The sequence below is a fragment of the Hypanus sabinus genome, chromosome 1 (genome assembly GCF_030144855.1).
Source record: "Hypanus sabinus isolate sHypSab1 chromosome 1, sHypSab1.hap1, whole genome shotgun sequence".
NCBI classification, from domain to species: domain Eukaryota; kingdom Metazoa; phylum Chordata; class Chondrichthyes; order Myliobatiformes; family Dasyatidae; genus Hypanus; species Hypanus sabinus.
In genome coordinates this window covers 143,581,439-143,608,544 of record NC_082706.1, presented here as the reverse complement: position 1 = coordinate 143,608,544, position 27,106 = coordinate 143,581,439, and the positions used below count along the sequence as shown (strand labels likewise).

General features: G+C 42.4%; 1 protein-coding gene across 1 annotated transcript in view; it reads left to right on the top strand.

The window, feature by feature from the left end:
• Positions 1–27,106, top strand: part of LOC132404944 (laminin subunit alpha-3-like) — a 307,054-nt gene that overhangs the window by 52,538 nt on the left and 227,410 nt on the right. Inside the window, 5 exon segments of the mRNA XM_059989599.1 lie at positions 11,796–11,913; positions 18,359–18,477; positions 20,339–20,509; positions 25,275–25,372; positions 26,746–26,861. Coding sequence (XP_059845582.1) covers positions 11,796–11,913; positions 18,359–18,477; positions 20,339–20,509; positions 25,275–25,372; positions 26,746–26,861 — 622 coding nt within the window.

Sequence of the window (27,106 nt, the reverse complement as noted above, 5' to 3'; positions counted from 1 at the left end):
ATGACATCATATCAACAGCATTCACAAGAAAATATACACAATTTTTGCAACAAAAAAACCCTCCTCTGCTCAAATATTTCTGTACACATACATCCATGTATGTGTCTCTCTCCTCACACCTTACATTAAACCACCTTGTTGTGGCAGGTCGCTGCTTGCAGTGTGACTGGTTCACGGAGCCAGTGAGAAGATAGTGTTTTGTGTAGAACTTGGTAAGTGGGTGTGTCAGTTGCAGGTCGTGAATTGTCAGAGTATTAAGGTGCTGTTTGCTATTGAGCTGTGAAAGTTCTCCCTTGAGGATTGGGAAAACTGGACAGTGACCTAGATGTCATGAAATTTGTTTGCTGCAGCAGTACAGCGCAAAAATATAAAATTACTTTGTATTATGCAAATAAATAAATATTGCAAAAAACAAATGAATAATGAGGTCATGTTTATGGGTTCATGGACCATTCAGAAATCTGAAATCTGTTCCTGAATCACTGAGTGTGGGTCTAAAGACTCCTGTATCTCTTTCCCAATTGGCAGTAATGGGAAGAGGGCATGTTCCTGATGGTGATGATACCTTCTTGAGGAACCACCTCTTGAAGAAGGTCTCAATGGGGAGGAGGGTTCTGTCGGTGATGGGGCTGGCTGAGTCGACAACCCTCTGCAGCTTCTTGTGTATTGGAGCCTCCATTCCAGACGGTGATGCAACCTGTCAGAATGCTGTCCACTGTACATCTGTAGAAATTTGCAACGGTCTTTGGTAACATATTGGATCTCCTCAAACTCCTAATGAAGCAGAGCCACTAGTAATAACAGTCAAGTTACTCACCGATCAAAGTTCAAAGTAAATTTATTATCACAGTACGCATATGTCACCATTTACAACCCTTAGATTTATTTCCTTGTGAGCAATCACAGTAAATACAAGAAACACATTAGAATCAATGAAAGACCACCCCCAACAGGATGGACAATAGCCATTGTGAAAAAATAAACAACAAACTGTGCAAATACAAAAAGAAAGAAGAAAAAAATAACAATAATAAATAAATAAATATCAAGAACATGAGATGAAGAGTTCTTGAAGGTGAGTCCGTATACAGGCTGTGGGAACAGTTCAGTAATGTAGCAAATGAAGTGAAGTTATCCCCTCTATTCATGAGCCTGATGTTGAAGGGTAATAATTGTTCCTGAACATAATGGTGTGAGTCCTGAGCCTCCTGTACCTTTTACCTGATGGTAGCAGTGAGAAGAGAGCATGGCCTGTATGGTGGGGCTTCTTGATAATGGATGCTGGTGTCCTGTGACAGTCATCTATAAAACATTGTTCAGTGGTGGGGAGGGCATTACCTGTGATGGACTGGGCAGTATCCAGTACTGTTTGTAGGCTGTGATACATCTGCATAGGATGCTTTCCACCTTTATCCACCCTTATTGGCTTCAAGATCACCGGCACCTTCTTTGTGATGTGGATATGTTCAAGGTCATCACTGAACTGTCTAGCTTCCAGTTCTTTCCCCATGGTAAATACAGATGAAAGTACTCATTTAAGACTCTACTGATGTTCCACATGGATGACACACTGATCCCTAAACAGGCCTGCTCTCCCCAGCCACAATTTTTGCTCTTGGTGTATGTAGAATGTCTTAGGATTCTGTCATTATCCCTCAGCCATCAGGCTCTTAAACCAAAGAGGATAATTTCATTCATCTTCACTTGCCCCATCATTGATTTGTTTCCATGAACTATAGACTTACTGTCAAGGTCTCTTCATCTCATGTTCTCGATACTTATTGATTATTTATCTATTTATTTATTTTTCTTTTTTTCTTTCTTTCTTTCTTTCTTTCTTTCTTTCTTTCTTTCTTTCTTTCTTTCTTTCTTTCTTTCTTTCTTTCTTTCTTTCTTTCTTTCTTTCTTTCTTTCTTTCGTTGAATGCCCAAATTGGTGTGGTCTTTCATTGATTCTAGTATGGTTATTATTTTCTGGATTCATTGAGTATGCCCATAAGAAAATGAATCTCAGGGTTGTATATGGTGATGTATTTGTACTTGCTAATAAACTTACTTTGAATTTTGATTCTCCTTTATCTGATCTTCCAGGTATACCCCATTTCTATACCATCAGATACAATGCTCCCCAGAAACTGCCTCACGACTCCAGAAACATTCAATCTGAGAAAAATAAACCCCAGAAGCTTCCTCCAGAAATGGAGGGTGGGTTCAGTTGGCCCGGAAAAGCTGGACTAATTAGAGCTCCCACATCATCAAGAGATTTGCTTGAGCCTAGCTGCCTATACCTTTTTCATGATTAGATCCTCAATTTCCATCATCAAATCGCACAGCACTGTATCGTAGTGGTTGGCATAACATTATTACAGTGCCAGTGACCCAAATTCAATCCCACCCACCCCCCCGTATGTAAGGAGTTTGTATGTTCTTCCTACAACAGATTGGGTTTCCTCCAGGTACTTGGATTTTCTCCCAAATTCCAAAGACCTATATTAGTAGGCTAATTGGTCACCTGGGTGTAATTGAGCAGTGTGGGCTGGAAGGCCCGTTATTGAGCCCGTTATCTCTAAATAAAAATAAAAGTAAAATATATATTTAAAAGAAACAGGAATCCCTATACCTGCCAGCCTTGCCCTTTACTCTCGCAGGATTGTGCTGTCCCTGAACTCTCACCCTATCTCAGTTTTAGAAGCTTCCTTATTGTCAAACATCCCATTACCTGTGAACTGTACACCCCAATCAAACTTTGCAAGTTCTTGCCTAACACCATCAAAATCAGGCTTGCCCCAATTTAAGAATTTATCTTTTTCTATAACTAGTAGAACTCTTGTCATGGGCCCAAAGTTCTCCCCAGTGATGCTTTAGCCACTTGTCGGCTTTATTTCTTAATTGAAGACCAAATGAAGCTCCTTCTGAAGTAGGACCATCATTGCTTAAGAAAACTTTCAAGTCAAGTCAAGTTCATTGTCATTCAATTATATTCATGTATATGCAGTATATAGAAATGAGATGTTCCTTCAAACCAGGGTGTAGAGCACACATAACACATGATAACTTATGAAGGTAAGGATAAGATCTACAGATGAATCACACATTCACAAACTAAAGTGCATTAATATTAAATATTGTAAGGCACGGAACAGATTAACCAGTGACACTTTGAATACGATCCACCTGGGAGTTCAAAGGCCTAATGGCCTGAGGGAAGAAACTGTTTCTCATCCTTACCGTTCTTGTTTTTATGCATCGTAGTCTGCCGTCTGATGGTAGAAAGTCAAAGAGGATGCTGGATGAATGGGTGGGATCCTTAATAATACTAAGGGCTCTGTGTATGCAGCACTCCTGATAAATGTCCCTGATGGATGTTAGAAAATCCCCTATGATCCTCTCGGCTGTTCTCACAGTCCTTTGTAGGGACTTCCGGTCTGATGCTCAACTGCTCCCATAGCAGATGGAGATGCAACTTGTCAAGATGTTCTCAATGGTGCCCCTGTAAAACGCGGTTAAGATGGCCCTGGGCACTCTTAACAAATTATACCCCATCTAATCCCTTAGCACTAGTCAGTCTCAGGGAAGTTAAAATCGTCCACTTTTTCAACTGGATTGTTCCTACAGTTTCTGTAGTCTCCCTATGTAATTGCTTCTCTAATTACTGCTGACCATTGGCAATAATGAGAAAAGCAAATATGTTGGTTTATTGTGCAATATCATCAAAGACCAAATACAAGGTTATTGTCAGGATTCTTCAGTCTGGAGGTACACAGGGAAGTTTGGACCCAAGTCTGTAGTTTGCTGAAAGCTGCCACGCAAGTTGATAGGATGGTTAAAAAGGTGTATGGTGTATTGGCCTTCATTAGTTGGGGGACTGAGGTCAAAGGCTGGGAGATAATGTTTCAGCTCTATAAAGCTCTGGTTAGACCACATTTGGAGTATTGCTTCCAGTTCTTCTTAACCATTCTACTAACCAGTGTAGCTACGCTTAGGGAGCTCTGAACTTGGACCCCAAGATCTCTCTGCTCCTCAACACTGTTAAGCGTCTTGCCTTAAACAGCGCACTGCCTCTTTACATTTGACCTACCAAGGTGCAACACTTCACATTTGGCCAGATGAAACTCCATCTGCTATTTCTCCACCCATATCTGCAACTGATCTATAACCCGCTGTGTTCTTTGCCAGTCATCTGCAACACCACCACTCTTCATATCATTGGCAAACTTACTAACCAAACCCATTTACATTTTCTTTCAGATCATTTATATACACCGTAAACAGCTGGGGTCCCAGTACAGATCCCTGTAGAACATCACTAATCACAGAGCTCCAGCGAGAATATGTTCCTTCAACCAGCACTCTCTGTCTTCTATGGGCAAGCCAGTTCTGAATCTAAATGCCAATTTACCATTGATCCAATGCATCTTTATCTTCTGGATGAGCCTCCCATGAGGGATCTTGTCAAACACCTTACTAAAATCCACGTAGACAACATCTTGAGCTCCTTTTTTGCTAACTCAATCAAATTAGTAAGACATGCACAAAGCCATGCTAGCTCTCCTTAATAGGCCATGTTTCCAACTGCTCCTAAATCCTATCCCTAAGAATTCTCTCTGGTAACTTTCCTCACATTGACGTGAGACTCACTGGTCTATAGCTTCCAAGATTATCCCTTGTTCCCTTCTTGATTAATGCTTTATTGTAATAGCAGCAACGGTCTTACAGAGCAGGTGATTCCAGGATTGTTTAATATATAAACTCCACAAAATGTTGGCAGGGCTCTGCCCTAATTGTGTGGGGAGCTGTGGGATACACTGATTCTCCTGGCCTTCTATAAATGAATCTGCAGTACTAGGATGTTTACTGTTGCAGCAAACTCACACTCACATAGAACAGGTTTCTATTTACTCTGGTGACCTGACAGAATTGAAATAATCTATGTGTCTTGGATGAATCTAACGACTGTCATTCCCAACCCGATTCAGGAGCAGCTTGATTGGTCTCCCAGATGTGTTTGGATTGTGTAGGCGGCAGAGCCTCAGTGGAGGTTCTACAAATAGCACTGACTTGGGAGGCCATCCAAGTGCATGGAAAATCAATTCATCAAAGACATGGGAAAACTCCGAAAGGACGAAAAGGCAACAGTGGGTCAGCAAACAAATGCTGAGAGCTCTAATTTAATTCAGAAATATGCTTGATTCATTATACATTCAAAAATACAAGTGGTTCAGGTCTTTTCCCGCATTCACTCTATAGTCAGTCAAATACATAGAAATATAGAAAACCTACAGCACAGTACAGACTCTTTGGCCCACAATGCTGTGCCAAATATGTACTTACTTTAGAAATTACCTAGGGTTACCCATAGTCCTCTATTTTTCTAAGCTCTATGTACCTATCCAGGAGTCTCTTAAAAGACCCTATCTTATCTGCCTCCATCACCATTGCCGGCAGCCCATTTCACACACTCACCACTCTCTGCAGAAAAAGACCTACCCCTGACATCTCCTCTGTACCAACTTCCAAGCACCTTAAAATTGTGCCCTCTCATGCTAGCCATTTCAGCCCTGGGAAAAAACCTCTCACTATCCACGCGATCAATGCCTCTCATCATCTTATGCACCTCTATCGGGTCACCTCTCATCCTCTGTTGTTCGAAGGAGAAAAGGCCAAGTTCACTCAACCTATTCTCGTAACGCATGCTCCCCAATCCAGGCAACATCCTTGTAAATCTCCTCTGCACCCTTTCTGTAGTTTCCACATCCTTCCTGTAGGGAGGTGACCAGAACTGAGCACAGTACTCCAAGTGGGGTCTGACCGGTGGCCTATATATCTGTAACATTACCTCTCGGCTCTCAAACTCAATCCCACGATTGATGAAGGTCAATAAACCATATGCCTTCTTAACCACAGAGTCAACCTGCACAGTAGCTTTGAGTGTCCTACGGACTTGCACCCCAAGATCCCTCTGATCCTCCACACTGCCAAGAGTCTTACCATTAATACTATATTCTGCCATCATATTTGACCTACCAAAATGACCACCTCACACTTGATAGGGTTGAACTCCACCTGCCACTCCTCAGCCCAGTTTTGCATCCTATCAATATCCCACTGTAACCTCTGAAAGCCCTCCACACTATCCACAACACCCCCAAACTTTGTGTCATCAGCAAAACTATTAACCTGTCCCTCCACTTCCTCATTCAGGTCATTTATAAAAATCATGAAGAGAAGGAGTCCCACAACAGATACCTGAGACACACCATTTGTCACAGACCTCCATGTAGAATATGACCTGTCTACAGCCACTCTTTGCCTTCTGTGGGCAAGCCAGTTCTGGATCCCATGCCTCCTTACTTCTCAATAAGCCTTGCATGTGGTACTGTGGTACCTTATCAAATGCCTTGCTGAAATCCATATACACCGCATCTACAGCTCTACCTGCATCAATGTGTTTAATCACATCCTCAAAAATTTCAATCAGGCTCATAAGGCTCAACCTGCCTTTAACAAAGCCATGCTGACTATTCCTAATCATATTATGCCTCTCCAAATGTTCATAAATCCTGCCTCTCAGGATCTTCTCCATCAACTTACCAACCACTGAAGTAAGACTCACTGGCCTATAATTTCCAGGGCTATTGCTACTCCCTTTCTTGAATGAGGGAACAACATTCACAACCCTCTAATCCCCCAGAGTCTCTCCTGTCCCCATTGATGATGCAAAGATAATCATCAGAGGCTCAGCAATCTCCACCCTCGCCTCCTACAGCAGCCTAGGATGCATCTCGTCTGGTCCAGGTGACTTATCCAACTTGATGCTTTCTAAAAGCTCCAGCACATCCTCTTTCTTAATATCTACATGTTGAAGCTTTTCAGTCTGCTGTAAGTCATCCCTACAATCGCCAAGATCCTTTTCTGTTGTGAATACTGAAGCAAAGGATTCATTAAGTACCTCTGCTATTTCTTCCGGTTCCATACACACTTAAGAACTAAGAGAGAAAAGGAGTGAAGCCAGCATAGATCAGCCATGATTACGGTGATTGCTCTATCAAGGGCACACTCCTATTCCTATTTTCTGTGTCCCTGTGCTCTGGAGTAACTGGTGGGGTTGGCACATTACTCCCTCTGGTACCCCACCTTGCCTCCTTCCCTTTATTCTATGGTCCACCAGTCTCTCTCCATCTTCTTCAAACCTTTATCTCATCCACCTCAGCTTTTTATATCATTGCCCCTCTCCCCTCCCTCATCTGCCTATTACCCCTCACCTAGATCCACCCATCACCTCTCAGTTCTTGCTCCCCTGCTTCTCCCCCACCCTTCTGTGCTGGTTTATCCCCTCTCTCTTTCCAATCCTGGTGAATGGTCTCTGTCCGTCCATTTCTCTCCACAGGTGCTGCCTGATCCACTGAGTTCCTCCAGTGCCTTTTGGTGTTGCCCCACATCCCGACATCTGCAGTCTCGTGTCTGTAGATAACTGGGAATATGGTGAGATTGGGCAGGGCTGACTTAACTGAGATGTGGTGGTTTTATTTTACTGGGGATGCTGGTTTCACATCCCAGTTGGCTTAACTCTTAGTGGAAGTCAGCAGAGGCAATATCTGACTGGGTGTAACAACATCTTTTGGCCAGTTTCCTGAAGCTCCCACCTCCAGAGCCTGCTGTAGGTTGCCCACACTGTGCTGACATAGAGGGCACAGCACTGTATGTCCATGAGATGATGCTCACCTACACAGCCATCCGGTGCATCCTTGGGAACTCCTGCCCTCCGGTAATAAAATGGGGCACATCGCTCACAGTTTGTTCCAGTTGTGTGGTGCTGCACAGAGGATTTGAAACACAAGACCAACGATTAATGAAACTTCAGCTCCTGGAGGCTCCGTCAAGCTGGTGAGATGTTAAAATACCGGGTCATTCAGGACACAACCATACCCTGAGGCTAACTAACATCTGCTTCTATCCAACTGGTCTGTTTCAGTTCTGGTTTTACCTGGATGTGCCGCACAAAGCAAGCGTTTATTTCCTATCCCTAAGGAGGTGCTGAGTGCCTTCTTCAACCACTGCAGCCCTTCCAGTGAACGTGCTTCCTCTGGTGTTGAGGAGGACTTCAATCTAGTGGCGATGAAAGAACGGGCAATGTGCTTTCAAGTACGTGACTAGGAGAAGGAGCCTGTGGATGGTCGTTCCCTCAACTTGTCCTACCTCTGACAGAGCTGGTGGGTTTGGAAGGTCCTGAAGGTGCTGGTCAAGTGGCAATTGCACACTACAGCCACTGTGCACTGGTGGTGGAGGCAGAAAAGGAGTGTTTAGGATACTGCTTTGTCAAGCATCCTGAAGATGTTTGTCCCTGCACTCAAGCAGTCAAGTGAGGGGTGATCTATCACACCCCCGAATTGTGCCTTCATGATGGGAGAAACGCTTATGGATGCTGAGTACATGGACTAACTTTACCCAGAAAAGTGGGGAGTGTTCCATCACAACTAGACTTGTAGATGGTGGAAATGCAATGTGTTGGTTGTTGAATACATGGACTGACTCCAGTCAGTCACACTCCAGACCTGTATATCATTGAAAGGTAACAAGGTGTTTTTTGAATGCATAGACTAACTCTGCCCAGGCAGTGGGGAGTATTCCATCACACCAGGACTTGTAGATAGTGGAAAGGTAATGTGGTGGATGTTGAGTGCATGGAATAACTCTGCCCAAATGACTGGGGAGTATTCCATCAATCTCTTGACTGGTGCCTTGAAGATTCTGGAAAAGCTTTGGGATGTCACAAACTGGATATTCAGCTTATGATGTTTGGTCTTGGATACAAACAGGAGTCAGATCCCATGTTAAATGTGAGCTGCTCTCCATCAAAGCTATAGGGAGATTGTCAGTAGTGGCAGGAGACAGAGGTACTGGCTTAATTTGGTATCATACTCAGCACAGACATTATGGGCTGAAGGGCCTGTACCTGTGCTCTACTGTCCAAGTTTCTATGTTCTATCTTGACAACCACTCTGTGAAACCCATTTTGGATCTTAAAAGTTTCCATAGGATTAACCCCATTGTTCTAAATCTCTAAATTGCAAAGAATACAGATCTGATTTCATTCGTCACTCATAATGAGGGAATCCTCTCATCTCAGAAATGATGCTCGTGAATCTCTGTTGGACTGCCTCTAGTACTGGCATATTCTTTCTTAAATAAAGCGACCAAACTGTGTGCAGTACTACAGGTGTGGCATCTGGACACAGCACAATCATAACAAGACTTCCCTACTTCTGTCTTGCAGTGACGGCTAATTATCATTTGCCATCCATGTTGCCAAGAGAACACTGGTTCAATTTCAAGTTCAGGTTTTTAGTCTTGGGTATGGATGCCTCTGGTATAAATGACAGAGCTGAGGTCAAGATGGTTGAAGGCTTCATATTCCTAAGAGTGAACATCATCAATGAACTTGGTTCAACCACAGAATGCCATGGCCAAGAAATCTCATAAGCACCAAACACCTCTACTTCCTCAGGAGTCTGAAGAAATTTGGCATGTCCCTGTCGACCTCTACCAAATTTTACCGATGTGCCATTGAAAGCATGCTTTTGGAATGCATTATCACTTAGTATGACAACAGTTTTGCCCAAGACAACAAGAAGCTGCAGAGGGTTGTGGACAAAGCTTAGCACATTGCTTCCATGGACTCTGTCTACACTTCCCATCTACTCCTGATATGTTCCCTTCCATCTTTCCTCTTCTGTTGGGCAGAAGGTACAAAAGCCTGAAAACACAGCAGGTCAGGCAGCATCTATAGAGATGAATGAACAGTTGACATTTTGGGCTGAGACCCTTCATTATGACTGGAAAGAAAGGGGGAAAGCGTATTAATGAAAGTTTTGGGAAATATTGCCCAAGGTAGTGTTTGGGTGTTTCAGATTGGGTCGAAAACCTGATAGCAGTGGGGAAGAAGCTGTTGTTGAACCTTGAGATCTGGGTCTTCAGGCTCCTATACCTCCTTCCTGATGGCAGTATTGAGAAGGAGGTATTGCCCGGATAGTGGGGGGTTCCTGATAATGGCTGTCACCTTCCTGAGACACCTCTTCCTATAGATGTCCTCGATGATGGGGAGAGTTGTACCTGCAATGGAACTGGCTGAGTCATCCAGTTTCTGTAGCTTCTTGGGTTCCTGTGCATTGGAGTGCCCACACCAGATCAGATTGCAACCAGTCAGAATGCTTTAAGTCAGAAAGATGTAAGGAAAAATTGAATGCACTGTGTTTCTTTGCAAGAGAGAGAGAGTTGAGGAAGGAGATGAGGAATGTCATTATATGCTGAGGTGTGTAAAATCATGTTGGGCTTGGATAGAGTACATTGGATGAAAGCATTTTCCCTCAGCAAAGCAATCAAAAGCTGAAGCTAAAGATGTAAAGTAAATGGTAGAAGAAAGGAGTGTTGAGGAGAAAACATTTCACCCATGTTGTAGTGGGGGTCTGGAACTCACTGCCTGAAGGAGTGGAGAGGGAGAAACCCCCATCACATTGGAGCACTATGTGAGTGTGTATTTGACCTGCAATGCTACAGACCAAAATGGAGAGGTGGGATTAGGCTGGGGAGTTCCTGTTCAACAGGCTCAAACTTGATAAGATGAATGGACTCCCAAGCAATCAATCTTCCATCATTCAATGAAAGGAACAGGAAAGGAAGGGTGGACTTGACTAATACTGGGAATGGCTGGTGTGTTTTCTGAGGAAAGGTTTTGGATGGATGAACTGCGAGATCCAATGCCTCTCTCCTAATGCTAGCTACACAGAATGAGTTTCGGAGGAACTCAGTTGGCAGGCAGCACCAGTGAAGGGAAATGGACCCTTTTCCTGGTCCCACTGGATCAGATGCAGGCTCAGCCCATAGCACTTACTGTCTGTTCCCTCTGCAAATGGTGCATGACCTATCCAGTGCTCTTTGTGTGTTGGTGCAGATTCCAGCATCTGCAGTCTCTCTTCTGTCTCCTAATCTGCTGTTGTTTGATGATATTTTGCGAGCCAGGTTTGGGATTTTACTTTGCTGAGCTGCTTCTTAAATACAAGTAGTTGACATTGTTGTAAATACCTAAGGTGACTGCTTTCTATTTCCCTGGTGTTCAAAGAGTATACATCAGCTCACTTTCTGAACAGCTTAACATCATACAGTGCTTCCAAGTAATTTGCAAACCTGTGTTGCCTATTGCTAACTACCTAGTATTTATCTTACACTTCTCATTATACCCTATTTATCCATAACTTTAAAATTTAATAATTGCCTTCAGCAACGGAACTGCTAATTAATGTCATTATATGCTGATCTCTTAACATGTTTGTAAATGTTTTCTTCCACTGAACTGCCTACCTCGACAATTGCTAATTAAAGAGTAATTTAGATCACATTTTCTCATGCAGAGTTATGTACTTTCCTTTCTTTGGCTAATTTATAATTATTTCCACTTTTGAGAAAAAACACTCCATCTATTGGGTGGAGACAGCCTAACACTTCGAAAACATCGTTATGACTTTGAGCTCTTTATATAACTTGCTTGCTCATGAGCCTGATGATATTACCATTGTTGAGGACTAACATGGATATTTGCAATTCAGGAGTGCCAGCAATTGCCACCTCCAGAAAAGTAGTGTCCAATCACCTACCCTTGAAATTCAGAGGCATCACCATGCAATAAATGCTGGCCTTGGCAGTCATATTCGGAAAACAAATTAAAACAAATTCATTTAGGAGTTTCTGTCTTGACTGTTAGAAATTATGTTATCATAACCAATTACTGTGTCCTTTTAACAGCTCTTCCACGTGGCTTATATCCTTATCAAGTTTGCAAACTCTCCACGTCCTGACCTCTGGGTTCTTGAGCGATCAGTCGATTTTGGAAGATCCTACAAGCCATGGCAGTACTTTGCTCGTGAGTCTCACAGGTTTCATTTCTAGTATTTTTCTTTGTTATCTTGATGTTTTTAAAAATCTAAGTATTTTTCATAACATTGTACAATCGATGTGGTCTTTCAGTTCCACCTGAGGTGAAGGAGATGAACTGAGGAGGATTTATTCTTGGAATTGGTTTATTATTGTCACATGTACTGAGGACAGTGAAAGGCTTATCTTGCATTCTGTTCATGCAGATCATTTCATTGAGGTAGCACAAGGAAAAAGCAATAACAGAATGCAGAATAAAGCATTACGGTTATAGAGAAAGTGCAGTGCAGATAGACAATAGGGTGCAAGAACATAACAAGTTAGATAGTGAGGTCAAGAATCTGATTATGTTGGCTACTTTACTAAGGCAGTGAGAGATATAGACAGAGTCTGCTTCTGGACAATGATGCCTATCTACATTAATCCCATTTACTTGCATTGAACTCTTCTCCCTCTGCACCTTTCCTATCCATGTACACAATCAAGCAACTTTTAAATGTCATACTAGCTACCAATAATCCACTAGCAGCTCATTCCAGATATCTTCTGTGTGGAAAAATGTACCCCTCAGATCTCTGTAGTACACACAAAATGGTGGAGGAACTGAGAAGGCCAGGCAGCATCTACGGAAAAGAGTAAACAGTCCATAATTTGGGCTGAGAACTTTCATCAGGATTTGATGAGAAAGAGGCTGTCAAACATCCAATGTGCGTAGAAAAAGAAACTAATTGTGCCAAAACTAAAAGTAAGCAAACAACATTCAGAACTGGAGTTCACAGCCACAAAGCCAGTCATCACCACAGCTGAATCAGGAGCCCATTAGTTGTAGGCTACAGCCTTAGTTCTGCACAGAGATGAGTAAACTTTGCGGAGTGGTGAGCTGAACACCGGTCTGTTTCTTGCCTCCAGCCCTGACATGCTGACCTTTAGAATCATGCCTTGTATTACTACCTAACATCATTTCCAGTACCAAGGGATGGAGTTATGGGGAGAGGTTGAGCAGGTTGGGGCTTTATTCATTGGAGTGTAGGAGAATGAGAGGTGATCTTGTAGAGGTATATAACTTCATGAGAGGCATAGATAGGGTGAATTCACTGAATCGTTTCCCAGGAAAAGGAATTAAAAACAAGAGGGCATAGATTTAAGGTGAACTTAGTGAGATTTAGGAATCTGAAGGACATATATTTCATCTAGAGGGTGGTAGATATATAGATTGACTTGCCAGTGGAAGTGGTTGAGGAGGGAGTATTAACAATGTTTGAAATATACTTAGACAAGTACATGAATAGGCATGGACAAGTTGGCCAGAAGGGTCTGCTTCCAGATGTATGACTCTCTGAATCAAATGCATGCTGTACTTACTTTACAAACTTTACAGCAATGTTCCATTAAAGCAAGGATATGAAAATGAGAAACACTTTAAAGTAGGCTTATAGAAGCATAGAAACATAGAACACCTACACCACACCTCGACCCACAAAGCTGTGCTGAACATGTCCTTACCTTAGAACTACCTAGGGTTACCCATAGCCCTCTATTTTTTCTAAGCTTCATGTATTCATCCAGGAGTCTCTTAAAAGACCCTGTCGTTTCTGCCTCCAACGCAGTCACTGGCAGCCCGTTCCACGCACTCACCACTCTCTGCATAAAAAACTTACCTCTGACATCTCCTCTGTACCTACTTCCAAGCACCTTAAAACTATACCCTCTCACGCTAGCCATTTCAACCCTGGGAAAAAGCCTCTGACTATCCACATGATCAATGCCTCTCATTATCTTGTACACCTCTATCAGGTCACCTCTCATCCTCCGTTGCTTCAAGGAGAAAAGGCCAAGTTCACTCAACCTATTCTCATAAGGCGTGCTCCCCAATCCTGGCAACATCCTTGTAAATCTCCTCTGTCACTTCCGGTCCTCTCAAAATACATAAGCTAAAAGCTGGGAAATCAAATGAACTTGGCACAGGGTCATATTACATCATATGAAAATGTTGAATAAATGGTCTCCATAACTTTTCAAATTTAATAGAAGTCTCAAAAGTACCACTTCTAATTTTTTCTAAATTTAAACATAACATAGTTTGAGAGAACCAATTAAATACAATGGGAGGATCAATTTCTTTCCAATTCAACAATATAGATCTTCTAGCCATCAGAGTTAGAAATGCAATCATTCGACGGGCTGAAGAAGATAAATGCAGTGAGTCTAACATTGGTAAACCAAAAATTGCGGTAATAGGATGAGGTTGTAAATCGATATTCAAAACCGCAGAAATAATATCAAAAATATCTTTCCAATATTTCTCCAAAAATGAACACGACCAAAACATGTGAGTTAAAGATGCAATTTCAGAATGACATCTATCACAAATAGGACTTATATGAGAGTAAAAATGAGCTAATTTATCCTTGGACATATGGGCCCTATGTACGACTTTAAATTGTATTAGTGAATGTTTGGCACATAATGATGATGTATTAACTAATTGAAGAATTCTATCCCAATTCTCACTAGAAATACTAAAACTAAGCTCTCTTTCCCAATCCTGTTTAGTCTTACAAAGAGGCTCTGAACGTATCTTCATAATTATATTATAAAGTTTTGAAATAAGCCCTTTTTGAAAAGGGTCTAATTCAAATAAACTCTCCAAAGTATCTGAAGGCACAAAATTTGGAAACGTAGAGAGTACAGAACTTAAAAAATGTCTAATCTGTAAATATCTAAAAAAATGAAATCTCGGCAAGTTATATTTGTTGGATAATTGTTCAAAAGACATGAAACAATTATCTAAAAATAAATCAGAAAATCTTAGTAATCCCTTAGTTTTCCAAGCTGAATAAGCTTGATCTATGTATTATGTATAAGCTTATGTATTTTGAGAGGACCGGAAGTGACGGCATTGATAAATACTTATTTTTGTGAGATATTATAAACAGCCAGCTTTTTTTTTCCTTCTCTTTTGTTTTTTTTTCTTTTATATTACTTATTAGTTATAGTTATTAGATTAGATTAGCTAGTTCTGCATTATAAAAATTTTTTTTTTTGTTTTTTTTTTCTTTCTTTTTTCTGTTTTTTTTATATTATACATTATGAAATATTTAGATTTACTATGTCCATACATATATCTTATGGCTTATGTCTTGGTAAACTCATTTATATTGTAACTATTATGTATGTTTTTTTTTCATATGTAATGGAATGTGTATGTTGGTAATTTCCTTAACAATATATCATCTGTATTCTGTCCATATTACTAATATTAATAAAAAGATTTAGAAAGAAAGAAAGTAAATCTCCTCTGCACCCTTTCTATGGTTTATACATCTTAATAATTTCACTAGTTGTTGAAACTACTTTTTACAGCTGGGTTGTTCAGAAAGTATCAGGCTGTCCCATCACGACAGAGAAATGAAAACATTTCTTCTTCCAGAACCTTTGGAATCCCTTATACCCAAGGCCTGTGGAAGCTCAGTTGTTGAGTACAATCAATGCAGAGATCAGAATATTTTTGTATCTTAATGGAAATCAAGGGATATGTGAATAATTCAGGAAAGTGGTTCTGTTGTAAAAGTTCTTTAAACATAGAACAGTACAGCACAGGAACAGGCCCTTCTGATTAGGTCCCACATCGGGTGTAGTTATTACCCTGTAACTATCAGGCCGTTGCACTGCTATGGATAGCCTGAACTCACCACTACTCTGAACTGATTCTGTAACTCACTTCTCAGGATTCTTTACAACTCATGCTGTAAGTATTATTTTTATTTGTATAGTTTTGCATACTGGTTGTCAGTCTTTGTTTATGTACAATGTATCATAAAATTCTATTGCATTTCTTTTTCCCTGTAAATTGCTGCAAGAAAATGAGTCTCAACATAGTACATAATAACATAAAACAGTTCATACTGTACTTTGATAATGAATTTACTTTGAACTTTGTACTTATAAATGTTTATAAACTCATGACAACATGGCAACCTTTTCCACACAGAGGCTGCTGGGTTCCCACCACTGTCTGTAAGGAGCTTGTATGTTCTCCCTTTGACCATGTAGGTTTACTCCCTACATGGTTTTTTACTGCTCTGGTTTTCTCCCACATGTACTGGTTGGTAGGTTAATTGGTCATTGTAAATTGTGGTTAAATTGGGGGTTACTGGGTAGCACAGCTCAAAGTACTGGAAGGGCCTACTCTGCACTGTATCTCAATAAATAAAATAAAATATTGAACCAGTCGACAGAGGAAATGGTGGAGGCAGGTACAATTACAGTGATTAAAGTATATTTAAACAGGTACTTAGATAGGAAAGGTTTTGAGTGATGTGGGTCAAATGCAGGCAAATGGGACGAGCTCTGGTAGATATCTCAGTCAGTATGGACAAGTTGGACAGAAGGGTCTGTTTCAGTGCTGTATAAGTCTAAGGCAAACAGCCATGATGTTGAGAAGCTAAATGGCCTACTCTCGTTTTCATTTCTTATGGCTTAAGTAAGAGTGAGATAAATATAAGTCCATGCCTCTGAATCTTCCCCACTTATTTACTCTTCATGGTAATGGCAGAAGCTGGAACATATTTGCAATTAACTTTGAAAAGATGGAAACCAAGATTTTTTCCCCTTTGTAGCCATGTGTATCTTTAAGTAGATGCATTTCAGATTCAGTTTGTCATTTATAAACCACAAATACAATGAAGTTAAAAAATGAGACAACGTTCCCCGGAATGATATCACGCAAAAGCACAAAACAGACCACACGAGAAAAACCACATTACTTTTGATAATCCCTAATCCAGAGTCCAGAGAGGCTGCTGCGTATCGATATCACGCTACCGTCTTAGCACGTTCCCCGGAAAGGAACTACAAACCCATCAGACAAACCTAAAGCTACAAGACCTATACAAAACCACATAGATTACATATAGTTATGGTTAACGTATAGTTTCAACAGTGCAGACAATACCATAATTGATAAAAGACTAACTGACAAAGACCACATAATTATAACACATAGTTTCAACAGTGCAAAGCAATACCTTAATCTGATAAAGAGCAGTCCATGGCACGGTTTAAAAGAAAGTCTCAAAAGCCCCAACAAACCATCATCTCACGCAGACGGTAGAAGGAAGAAAAAGTCTTCCTGCCGTGAACCTCCAGCGCCGCAGCTTGCCGATACAGCACTTTGGGAGCCCCGACCACAGCCAACTCTAAGTCCGTCTGTAAACTTCGAGCCTCCGACCAGCCCTCCAACCCCAGCACCGAGCTCCATCTCTGCCAAGTGCTTCGACCCCAGCACCGGCCGCCAAGCAACAGGCAAAGCCAAGGATTCGGGGCCTTCCTCCCGGAGATTTTTCCGACTGCACAGTAGCAGCGGCAGCGAAACAGGCATTTCACCAGATGTTCCTCCGTGCTTCACCCGTCCGTCTCCATCAAATCAGGATTGTACACGGCCCCTACTTAACAGATTACAGATATTCATTCCAAAGTGGCTGCTGCACGCTGCGTTGCGCCGCCATCTTGCATCAGTGCATTTGATGTATGAGGAGCATTTGATGGCTCTGAGACTGTACTTGCTGGAGTTTAGAAGAATGAGAAAGGATCTCATTGAAACTTACCAAATATTGAAAGGCTCAGATATAGTTGATGTGGAGAGGATGTTTCCTAGAGTGGGTGAGTCTAGGATCGGAGGCCAAAATCTCAGAATAGAGGGACATTCATTTAGAGCAGAGATGAGGAGGAATTTCTATAACCAGAGAGTGGTGAATTTGTGGAATTCATTGCCATGGATGGCTGTGGAGGCTGTCATTGAGTATATTTAATGCGGAGGTTGATAGGACCTTGATTAGTCAGGGTGTCAAAGGTTACAGGGAGAAGGCAGGAGAATGGCGTTGCAAGGGATAATAAATCAGCCACGATGGAATGGCAGAGCAGACTTGATAGGCTGAATGGTCAAATTGTTCTCCTATGTTTTATAAGAAATGGTTGGACAAACTCGGATTGTTTTCTCTGGAGTATTGGATGCTGAGGGGAAACCTGATAGAAATTTATAGAATGATGAGAGATATTGGTATAGTATAGATATTGGTCAGTATTCTTTCCCAGGGTATACATGTCAAGTCTATAAAATATGCATTTAAGTTGAGAGTGGGAAAAATTAAAGGAGATTTACAAAGCAAGGTTTTTACACAGAGAAGGTGGGTGCTGGAGCCTGCTGCCTGGAGAGGTAGTGGAAGCAGCAGTGTAGCAATGTTAAAGAGATGTACAGATAGATACATCAACGCCCAGGGAAGGGAGAGATAAGGATTACATGTAGGCTGGTGGGATTAGTTTAAATTGGCATCATGGTCACACAGACATCGTGGGTGAAAGGGTCTGTTCTTAAGCTGAGCATTTCTATGTTGTAAATCTCAAGCAGTTTTAACATGTTGCCGTGTACTCTCCAGATTCCATACGTGACTGTGTAGAACAATTTGGGACAAGAGCCCACAGACAGATTATAAAGGATGACGATGTCATCTGCACCACGGAGTTTTCACGGATTTTGCCACTGGAGAATGGGGAGGTAAGAATATTGAATGGGATTGAGAATGTTTAGGGGCATGAAACAGAGTCTCCTCTTTTCCCCTTACTAGGGAGAGAGGACCTGTGGTATGTCGAATTACCAGGTGGACAAGACTGTAAGTCTGTGTCTTTATTGGTGCTTTGCTGCACGCTTAAGTGCTCGGTGGGAGGCACCGATGCTTTTATTTTGCTGGTGGGGGAGGGGGATCGTTGCTTTGCTGCTGCTTCTGCGCAGGAGTGGGGAGCTGGGGGGCTTTGGGGTTCTAACATTTCACTGTCATTCATTCTTTTGGGCACTCCTCTGTTTTTGTGGATGGTTGCAAATAAAAAGAATTACAGGATGTATATTGTATACATTTTTCTGACATTAAATGTACCTTTGAAGCCTTGATGTACAGTGAGGTTCTGCTGTGCAACCCACTGCCAGAAAAGAAACAGGCTGAAAAGTTGCACAGGAGGTTTCTGAATCTCCAGGGAACTGTCAAGGTTGTGGGATTGACTGAAGATGTCTTCCAGGTAACTGGCATGTCCACAAAAGGCCACTGGCTTCTATCAGCACAGGTGCACCACAAGGCTATGTGCTTACCCCCCTACTCTACTCACTTTACACTTATGACTGTGCGGCTAAGCACAGCTCAGAAGCTATATTTAAGTTTGCTAATGACCCCACTGTGTTGGCCAAATAAAAGGTGGTAATGAATCAGCAGATAGAAGGGAGATTGAAAATCTGGCTGAGTGGTGCCACAACAACTTCTCATCAATGTCAGCAAGACCAAGGAGCTGATTATTGACTTCAGGAGGGGGAAACCTGAGGTCCATGAGCCTGTCCTCATTGGGGGATCAGACATCAAGAGGGTCTGCGACTTTAGTTTCCTGTGTCATCATTTTAGAGGACCTGTTCTGGGCACAGCGTGTAAGTGCAATTCAGAGCAACACTTCTACTTCCTTAGAAGTTTACAAAGATTTACATACATCATACATGTATGATGGAGAGTAAATTGCATGATAGCCTGGTATGGAGATATCAATGCCCTTGAATGGAAAATCCTACAAAAAGTTGTGGATATGGCCCAGTCCATCGCTGATAAAGTCCTCTACACATCTAAATGGGTGCTGTTACAGGAAAGGGGTATCCATTATCAAAGTCTCCCACCACACAGGGCATGCTCTCTTCTCAATGCTGCCATCCGGAAGAAGGTACAGTAGCCTCAGGAGTCACACTGTCAGTTTCAGGAACAGTTATTACCCCTCAACTATCATGCTCTTGAACATGTGGGATAACTTCACTCAACTTCACTTGCCCCATCACTGAAATGTTCCCACAACTTATGGACTTACTTTCAAGGACTCTTCATCTCACGTTCTCAATATTTATTGCTTGTTTATTTATTTATTTTTTTCTTTCCTTCTTGCACAATTTGTTGTCCTTTGCAGATTGGTTGTTTGTCGCCCTGTTGGGTTCAGTCTTTTATTGATTCTGTTGTGTTTTGGATTTACTGTGTATACCCACAAGAAAACAAACCTCACAGTTGTCTATGGTGACATACAGGTATGTATACTTTGGTAATAAAGTTACCTTAAACTTTGAACTTCGACTGTGGTGCTGTGTGACCACAATGAACCAGAATGAAAACCTGAATGAAATCTTCAGGAGAAGAGAGCTCAGTAACACAGCGTACAAACTCCACATGGACAGCACCCAGGGTCAGGATCACTGGAGCTGTCAGGCAGTGGAATTAACTTCGGGGCCAGCATGCTGTGCGATTCTATTATGTGATTTAAAAAAATTAAAATTGATGTTTTTTTGTTCAATCTGCCATGATTGCTTCAGTTCTGAATGTCTATGACATTGCTGTCCGTAGATCGTTGTATCGTTGGTGAATGGTCGGCCTGGCTCCACCTCCTTCAATGACTCTCCTGTTTTAAGGGAATTCACCAAAGCTACAAACATCAGACTTCGATTTCTCCGGACTAATACCTTGTTGGGTCATCTGATATCTAAGACTCAAAAGGATCCAACAGTAACTCGAAGGGTAAGTCTTGTACTGACTCGATAGAGAAGCCTAACAAAAAGTCTTCAATTAGAATCATACATGTCAGAAACAGCTCAACTTGTCCAAGCTGACCAGGGTGTCCATCAAACTAGTCCCATATGCCTGCATTTGGCCCATATCCCTCTTAATCCTGCCCTTCCATGCACCTGTCCAACTGCTTTTCAAATGAGACTATTGTAGGCTGAGGGTAGCAGACACCAACAGAATCACCAAACTCATTCGTAAGGCCAGTGATGTTGTGGGGGTGGAACTGGTCTCTCTGACGGTGGTGTCTGAAAGGAGGATGCTGTCCAAGTTGCATGCCATCTTGGACAATAACTCCCATTCACTCCATAATGTACTGGTTAGGTGCAAGAGTACATTCAGCCAGAGACTCATTCCACCGAGGCGTAACACTGAACGTCATAGGAAGTCATTCCTGCCTGTGGCCATCAAACTTTACAACTCCTCCCTTGGAGTGTCAGACACCCTGAGCCAATAGACTGGTCCTGGACTTATTTCTACCTGGCATAATTAACTTCTTATTATTTAATTATTTATGGTTTTATATTGCTATACTTCTACACTATTTTTGGTTGGTTGGAATTTGGAAACCCAATTTCCCTTGGGATCAATAAAGTATGTCTGTCTGTCTGTCTGTACTTGCTTCAACCACTTCCTGTAGCAGCTCATTCCATGCACTCACCACTCTCTGCTTGGAAAGGTTGCTCCTCAGGTCTCTTTTAAATCTTTCACTTCTCACCCTAAATCTAAGATCCCTAGTTTTGGACTCCTCTACCCTGGACAAATGAGTGTTATCAGCCATCATTTATTTCAGGTTTCCAGCATCTGCATGCTTTTAGTTTCCATTTTTCATGGAAGGAGAAACAGTTTACCTTTTGGGTTGAAGATGTTCTCCAGCAGGAAACACTCACTCTGTGTCGCTCTCCACAGCCGCTGCCTGACCCGCTGAGTTTCCTGAATTTTCTATTTTATTCCTGTCACCAGCTGTCAGTCATATTACTGAATATTTGTAACTATCTTTAACCTTCACAAACAGGCAGTAAAACTTAGAAGCTTCTAAAAATTGAAAGTGTTAAAAAAAAAGGAACTGAAATTTCAGATATCTAAGCTGCTCTGTGACTCTATGACTGATAATCTGGCACTAGGTGAGCAGATTTACCCCGATGTTAGGCTGTTATTTCCAGCAGCTCACTCTTTCGTTATATGGAATGCAGTCTGTTTTTATTCATTGCTATTAGCGGTAGACAGGGTCATGAAGAGTGCTTTTGGCCCATTGGCCTTCATAAATCAGTGTACTGAAGCAGGAGTTGGGATGTTGTTTTGAAGTTGCACAAGAGGTTGGTAAGCCAAATTCTGAGTATTGGGTGCAGTTCTAGTCACTTACCTACAAGAAAGTTATCAATAAGGTTGAAAGAGTGTACAGAAAATTTGCAAAGGTGTTTCCTGGGCTTGAGTTACAGAAAAAGGTTGAATATCTGAATAGGTCAGGACTTATTTCCCTGGAGCACAGGGTACTGAAGGGAGGGCTTGTAGATTATACAGCATTATGAAAGTATGGGTAGGATCAATGCATTTAGTTTTTTACCCCCTGAAGTTGGCTGAGAATAGAACTAGAGGACATAAGTTTAGGATGAAAAGTGAAATATTTTAAGGGGAATTTGATGGGGAACTTATTCAGGGTGGTGTGAGTGGCAGCAGCAGTGGTAGTTGTGGGTTCAATTGTAACATTTGAGAGAAGTTTGGATAGGACAATGCTTGCGAGAGGTGGGAAGAGATATGATTCAGGTGCAGCTCAATGAGACTAGACAGAATGTCAGGATTGTATGGACTAGATGGGCCGAATAACCCATTTCTGTGTTGTATGACTCAATTTAAAGGGTTTGGGTTTTGCAGCATTTAATTGCCACCCCTAGGTTCCCTGGAAAAGGTGGTGGTGGGTGAACTGCCTTCTTGTCCCACTGCAGCCCTTGAGTTGTGGCTATTCCCACTGTACTTTTGCTCTTAGGGAGAGAGTGAGCTCCATAATTTTGACCCAGAATTAGAATCAGAATTATTATCACTGTATCATATGATGTGAATCTGTTGTTTTGCGGCAGCAGTACAATGCAAGGGACATTTGAATCGGGAGCAAGTTACAGCTTGTGATTCAGCTGGAAGCTCAGAGAATTCAACCGTGTACGTAGGATTTAAGCCTACCTGGTCAATACCTGTGGAGGAGGGGGAACTGCGCAGGTGCGAGTGACGTCAGCGTCGAGCGCGCACTTTAAAAGGCAGGACTTCTTGTCAGAGCGGGCAGCGGAGTCCGTGGAAGCAGAGTCCTGGGCTTTGGCTAAGTGGGCTTCGGCGTAGGGGGACTTCGGTAAGGCTGTGTGATTGTTCGCTGAGGGGAAGAAGGTAAGGTCGCTAGGTGCTTTTTAGACATTCTATTAATTCAGTTCAGGTATGGGGGAGACAGTCAGAGCAGTGGTGTGCTCCGTATGCAGTATGTGGGAAGTCAGGGTCAACACAGTTGTCCCTGATGACCACACCTGCAAGAGATGCGTCCAGCTGCAGCTCCTATCAGCCCGAGTTAGGGAGTTGGAGCTGGAGCTGGATGAACTACGGATCATTCGGGAGGCAGAGGCAGAGATAGATAGTTATCAGGAGGTAGTTACACCAAAGAACCAAGATTTAGGCAGATGGGTGACGGTCCAGAGAGGCAGGGGGAGCAGGCAGAGAGAGCAGAGCACCCCTGCGGCCATTCCCATTAACAATAAGCATACCGTACTGGATACTGTTGATGGGGATGACCTACCAGGAATGAGTTGCAGTGGTCCTGCCTCTGGCACAGAGGTTGAACCCTCAACTAGAAAGGGGAGGAGGGAAGAGAAGAGAGCGATAGTTTTAGGGGATTCTACAGTTAGGGGGGCAGATAGGAGATTTTGTGGGGCAGATCGGGAGTCTCGGATGGTATGTTGCCTCCCTGGTGCCAGGGTCCGGGACGTCTCAGATCGGGTGCAGGTTATTCTTGAGAACGAGGGCATGAACCCAGATGTAGTGGTCCATGTAGGGACCAACGATGTAGGTAAGGTGAGTGAGGGAGTCCTGCTTAGAGAGTTCAGGGGGTTAGGAGTGAAGCTGAAAGGCAGGACCTCCAGGGTGACAATCTCGGGATTGCTACCTGTGCCACGTGCGAGTGAGGCGAAGAATAGAATGATTATGCACATCAATACGAGGCTGAGAGCATGGTGCAGGAAGGAAGGGTTCAGGTTTTTGGATAATTGGTCTTTGTTCCAGGGACGTTGGGATCTGTTTCGAAGGGACGGTCTACATCTGAACCGGAGGGGTACTAGCATTCTTGCAGGAATGTTTGCCAGTGGAACCAAGTGAGGGGGAAGGTGGATAAGGAAGGGGGGTGTTGTGTGAGAGGATGGGAGGTGATAGGTGGAAAAGGTAAAGGGCTGAAGAATAAGGAATCTAATAAGAGAATGATGCACCATCAATAACTCTTGGAGACAGGAGGAAAACGATAGGCTTTTATTAGCAGCAAAAGAGACCACGACATCTTGGAGACTGAGGGGGGAGCAGTGCCTCCAATCGCCTTTATACTGGGGTCTGTGGGAGGAGCCACAGGAGCAGTCAGCAGAGGGGCGTGTCCAGACAGGTATACATAGTTTATCACAGAGAGGACAGTGGGCCATGGAAGAAAAGGAAGGAAAAAGGGAACCAGAGAGAGGCGATGGGTAGAGGGCAAGAAGAGAAATGGTGAGCAAGCCACCAAAATTGGGGGAAGCAAGAAAAGGGGTGGGGTGGTAAGCAGAAGGGAGAGGTTATCGAACGTTAGAGAAATTGGTGTTCGTGTCATCAAGTTGGAGAGTACCAGTTGAATATGAGGTGTTGCCCCTCCAACTGCATTGTGACAGTAGATTATTGCCACAATCTACTGCTCAGTATTTTATTTCAAAGGACACTGCAACAAACCTGTGCACACAAGCTCAAAGCAACAGGTAATTCCCTGCCTCTGGGAAAAAGACTATATGTATTTTCCCTATCTGTGTCCCTCTAAAAGATCACCCCTCAATCTCCTATTCTCCAGTCAATAAAATCCCAAACTGCTAAACATCTCTTCATAACTTGGTCCCTTGAGTCTTGGCAATATCTTTGTAAATCTCCTTTGCACTCTTTCTAGCTTAATGGTATCTTTCCTACAGCAGAGTGACCAAAACAGAATATTCCAATTGCAGCTTCACCAACCTTTAGTAAAACTGCAACTTATCATCTCCACCCTGACCGATGAAGGCTAATGTGCCAAAAGCCTTCTTCTCTATTCTGTTTATCTGCAAAGTCACTTTCAGGGAGCAATGTCCCTGTACTCCTGAGTTCCTTTGATCTACAACATCCCTTGTGTGTTACTTTTACTGTAAAAGTTCTAACCTGATTTGTCTTGCCAAACTGTTAACACCTTGCAGTTATCAAATTAAATTCCATTTGCCATTCCTTGGCCCTCTTACCAAGCTGATCAAGACCCATCTGTAAACCCTGATAACCATTTTCACTGTCAATGACACCAACTATTTTAGTGTCATCTGCAGATTTACTGAACGTGCATTGTACCTTGGTATTGTGTTACGCAGAATGCACTTTGATATCGCCTGGGGCATTTTATTTATTTATTAGTAACACATTGTACTTGATGTTTTGTTATCAACCTTGTTTCAGTTTCTTAGTAATATGTGGCTATTAATTCTGTCTGCTTTTTCAGTATTATTACAGCATCAAGGACATCAGTGTTGGGGGCCGCTGTGTTTGTAACGGACATGCAGACTCCTGCCAAGCCCAGAACCCACAGAACCCCTTCCTGTAAGTAGTCATTTAGATTGTTGTGTATGCTTATGAACATCACCAAAAGAGAATTCAGCATCACTGCAGTGCTTTGATCAGTGAACCTGAGAGTTGGGAGATGAGCAACGATTCATGTGCATCTTCACCACCCTTGTCTGTTGCATCTGATGTTTCCAATGTTCCAATGTGGCTCTTCTACATCAATGAGACCAAGTGCAGACTGGATGACCATCTAGCTGAGCACCTGTAGCAGCCTGGAGCTCCTGGTTGCTAATCATTTTAATTGGCTCCCCTTTCCCACGTCAGCCTTCTAACTAACATGTTTTGTCATGTCAACTCTTAGCTTTCTTTTCTCCAGGGAAAATAACCTTTATCCAATCTCCCCTGATGACTCAAGCTCTCCAATTGAGCCAACGTTCCAGTGAACCTTCCCTGCACCCTCTCCAGCTTAATCCTATCTGACCACGTGCAGCTTCTTGATGTCTTGTACAGCTGTAAAATTTCACCTCTTGTACTCAGTGCCCCATGTTTCACACCATCCTCGCCACCCTGTCAACTACTGTCCCCGTTTTCAGGGAGTTATGTATTTGTAACCTGAGGTTTCTGTTTTCAACACTATTAAATATATATTCATATTGATTGATATAATTTTTTTCTGATTTCCTGCCACGGGAAACAATTCCTCCTTATTTAGAACATACTGTAAAACAGTACAGGCACTTTGGCCTTTGTTGTTTTGCCAGCCTTCTTACCTACTTCAAGATCAATTCCACATAGCCCTGCACTTTTCTTTCATCTGTGTGCCCATCTCTACCATCCCAGGCAGTGTGTTCCACCATGCTTTATGTGAAAAGCCTACCTCTGACATCCCTCTATACTTTCCTCCAATGATGCCCTTGTATTAGCCATTTCTGCCCTGGGAAAAAGCACTGGCCGTCCACTCTATCATCTTGTACACCTCTATAAAGTCACCTCTCAACCTCCTTCACCCCAAAGAGAAAACCACTAGCTTATTCAATCCAGGTCTACTTTATTCTATGAAACCTTTCACAGTTTTCATCTGGATAATAATGACAACGAGTCTCCACATTGTTCTCTGTATAATGCCTTATTTCACTATCATCAAATTTCCTTAATCTTCGAACACCATCTTTCATAGAGTGATGCAACACAGAAACAGTCCCTTCAGCCCATCAAGTCAATGCTGACCATTGCACCTGTCTGCACTAATCCCATTTACTAGCATTAGGTCTGTAGCCTTTATAGTTCTAACAACAGAATAATCTCTCTTTGTAGTGTTTGTGTAGCTTTTTATATGTTGACATTTGCTAGCTCTTGTTAAGACCAGCTGGGTATGTTTGCCTGTTACTGACATGTTGTTTGATGTTCAGGTTGCAGTGTAAGTGTCAGCACAACACCTGTGGAATATCCTGTGAACGTTGCTGTCCTGGGTTCAATCAGAAGCCATGGCAACCAGCTACAACCTCATCGGCCAACAACTGCGAACGTAAGTTTCATCAATGCTCCTTTTATCCCACTACAGATTCAGAATCATCACTGCTTGTCTATAATTTAGTATCTAAGCTTCTGTTGAATGAAGCCTGGTTTCTTCATGATGTGGCAAAGATAGACTCAGAGTATCTAGTTTTGCTTTCAGAATGCAGAATAAAGTGTTACAGTTATGGAGAAAGTGCAGTGCAGGTGGACAGGAGGGTGCAAGGACAATGGAGAAGTCAAAGCCAAAGGGAGGGC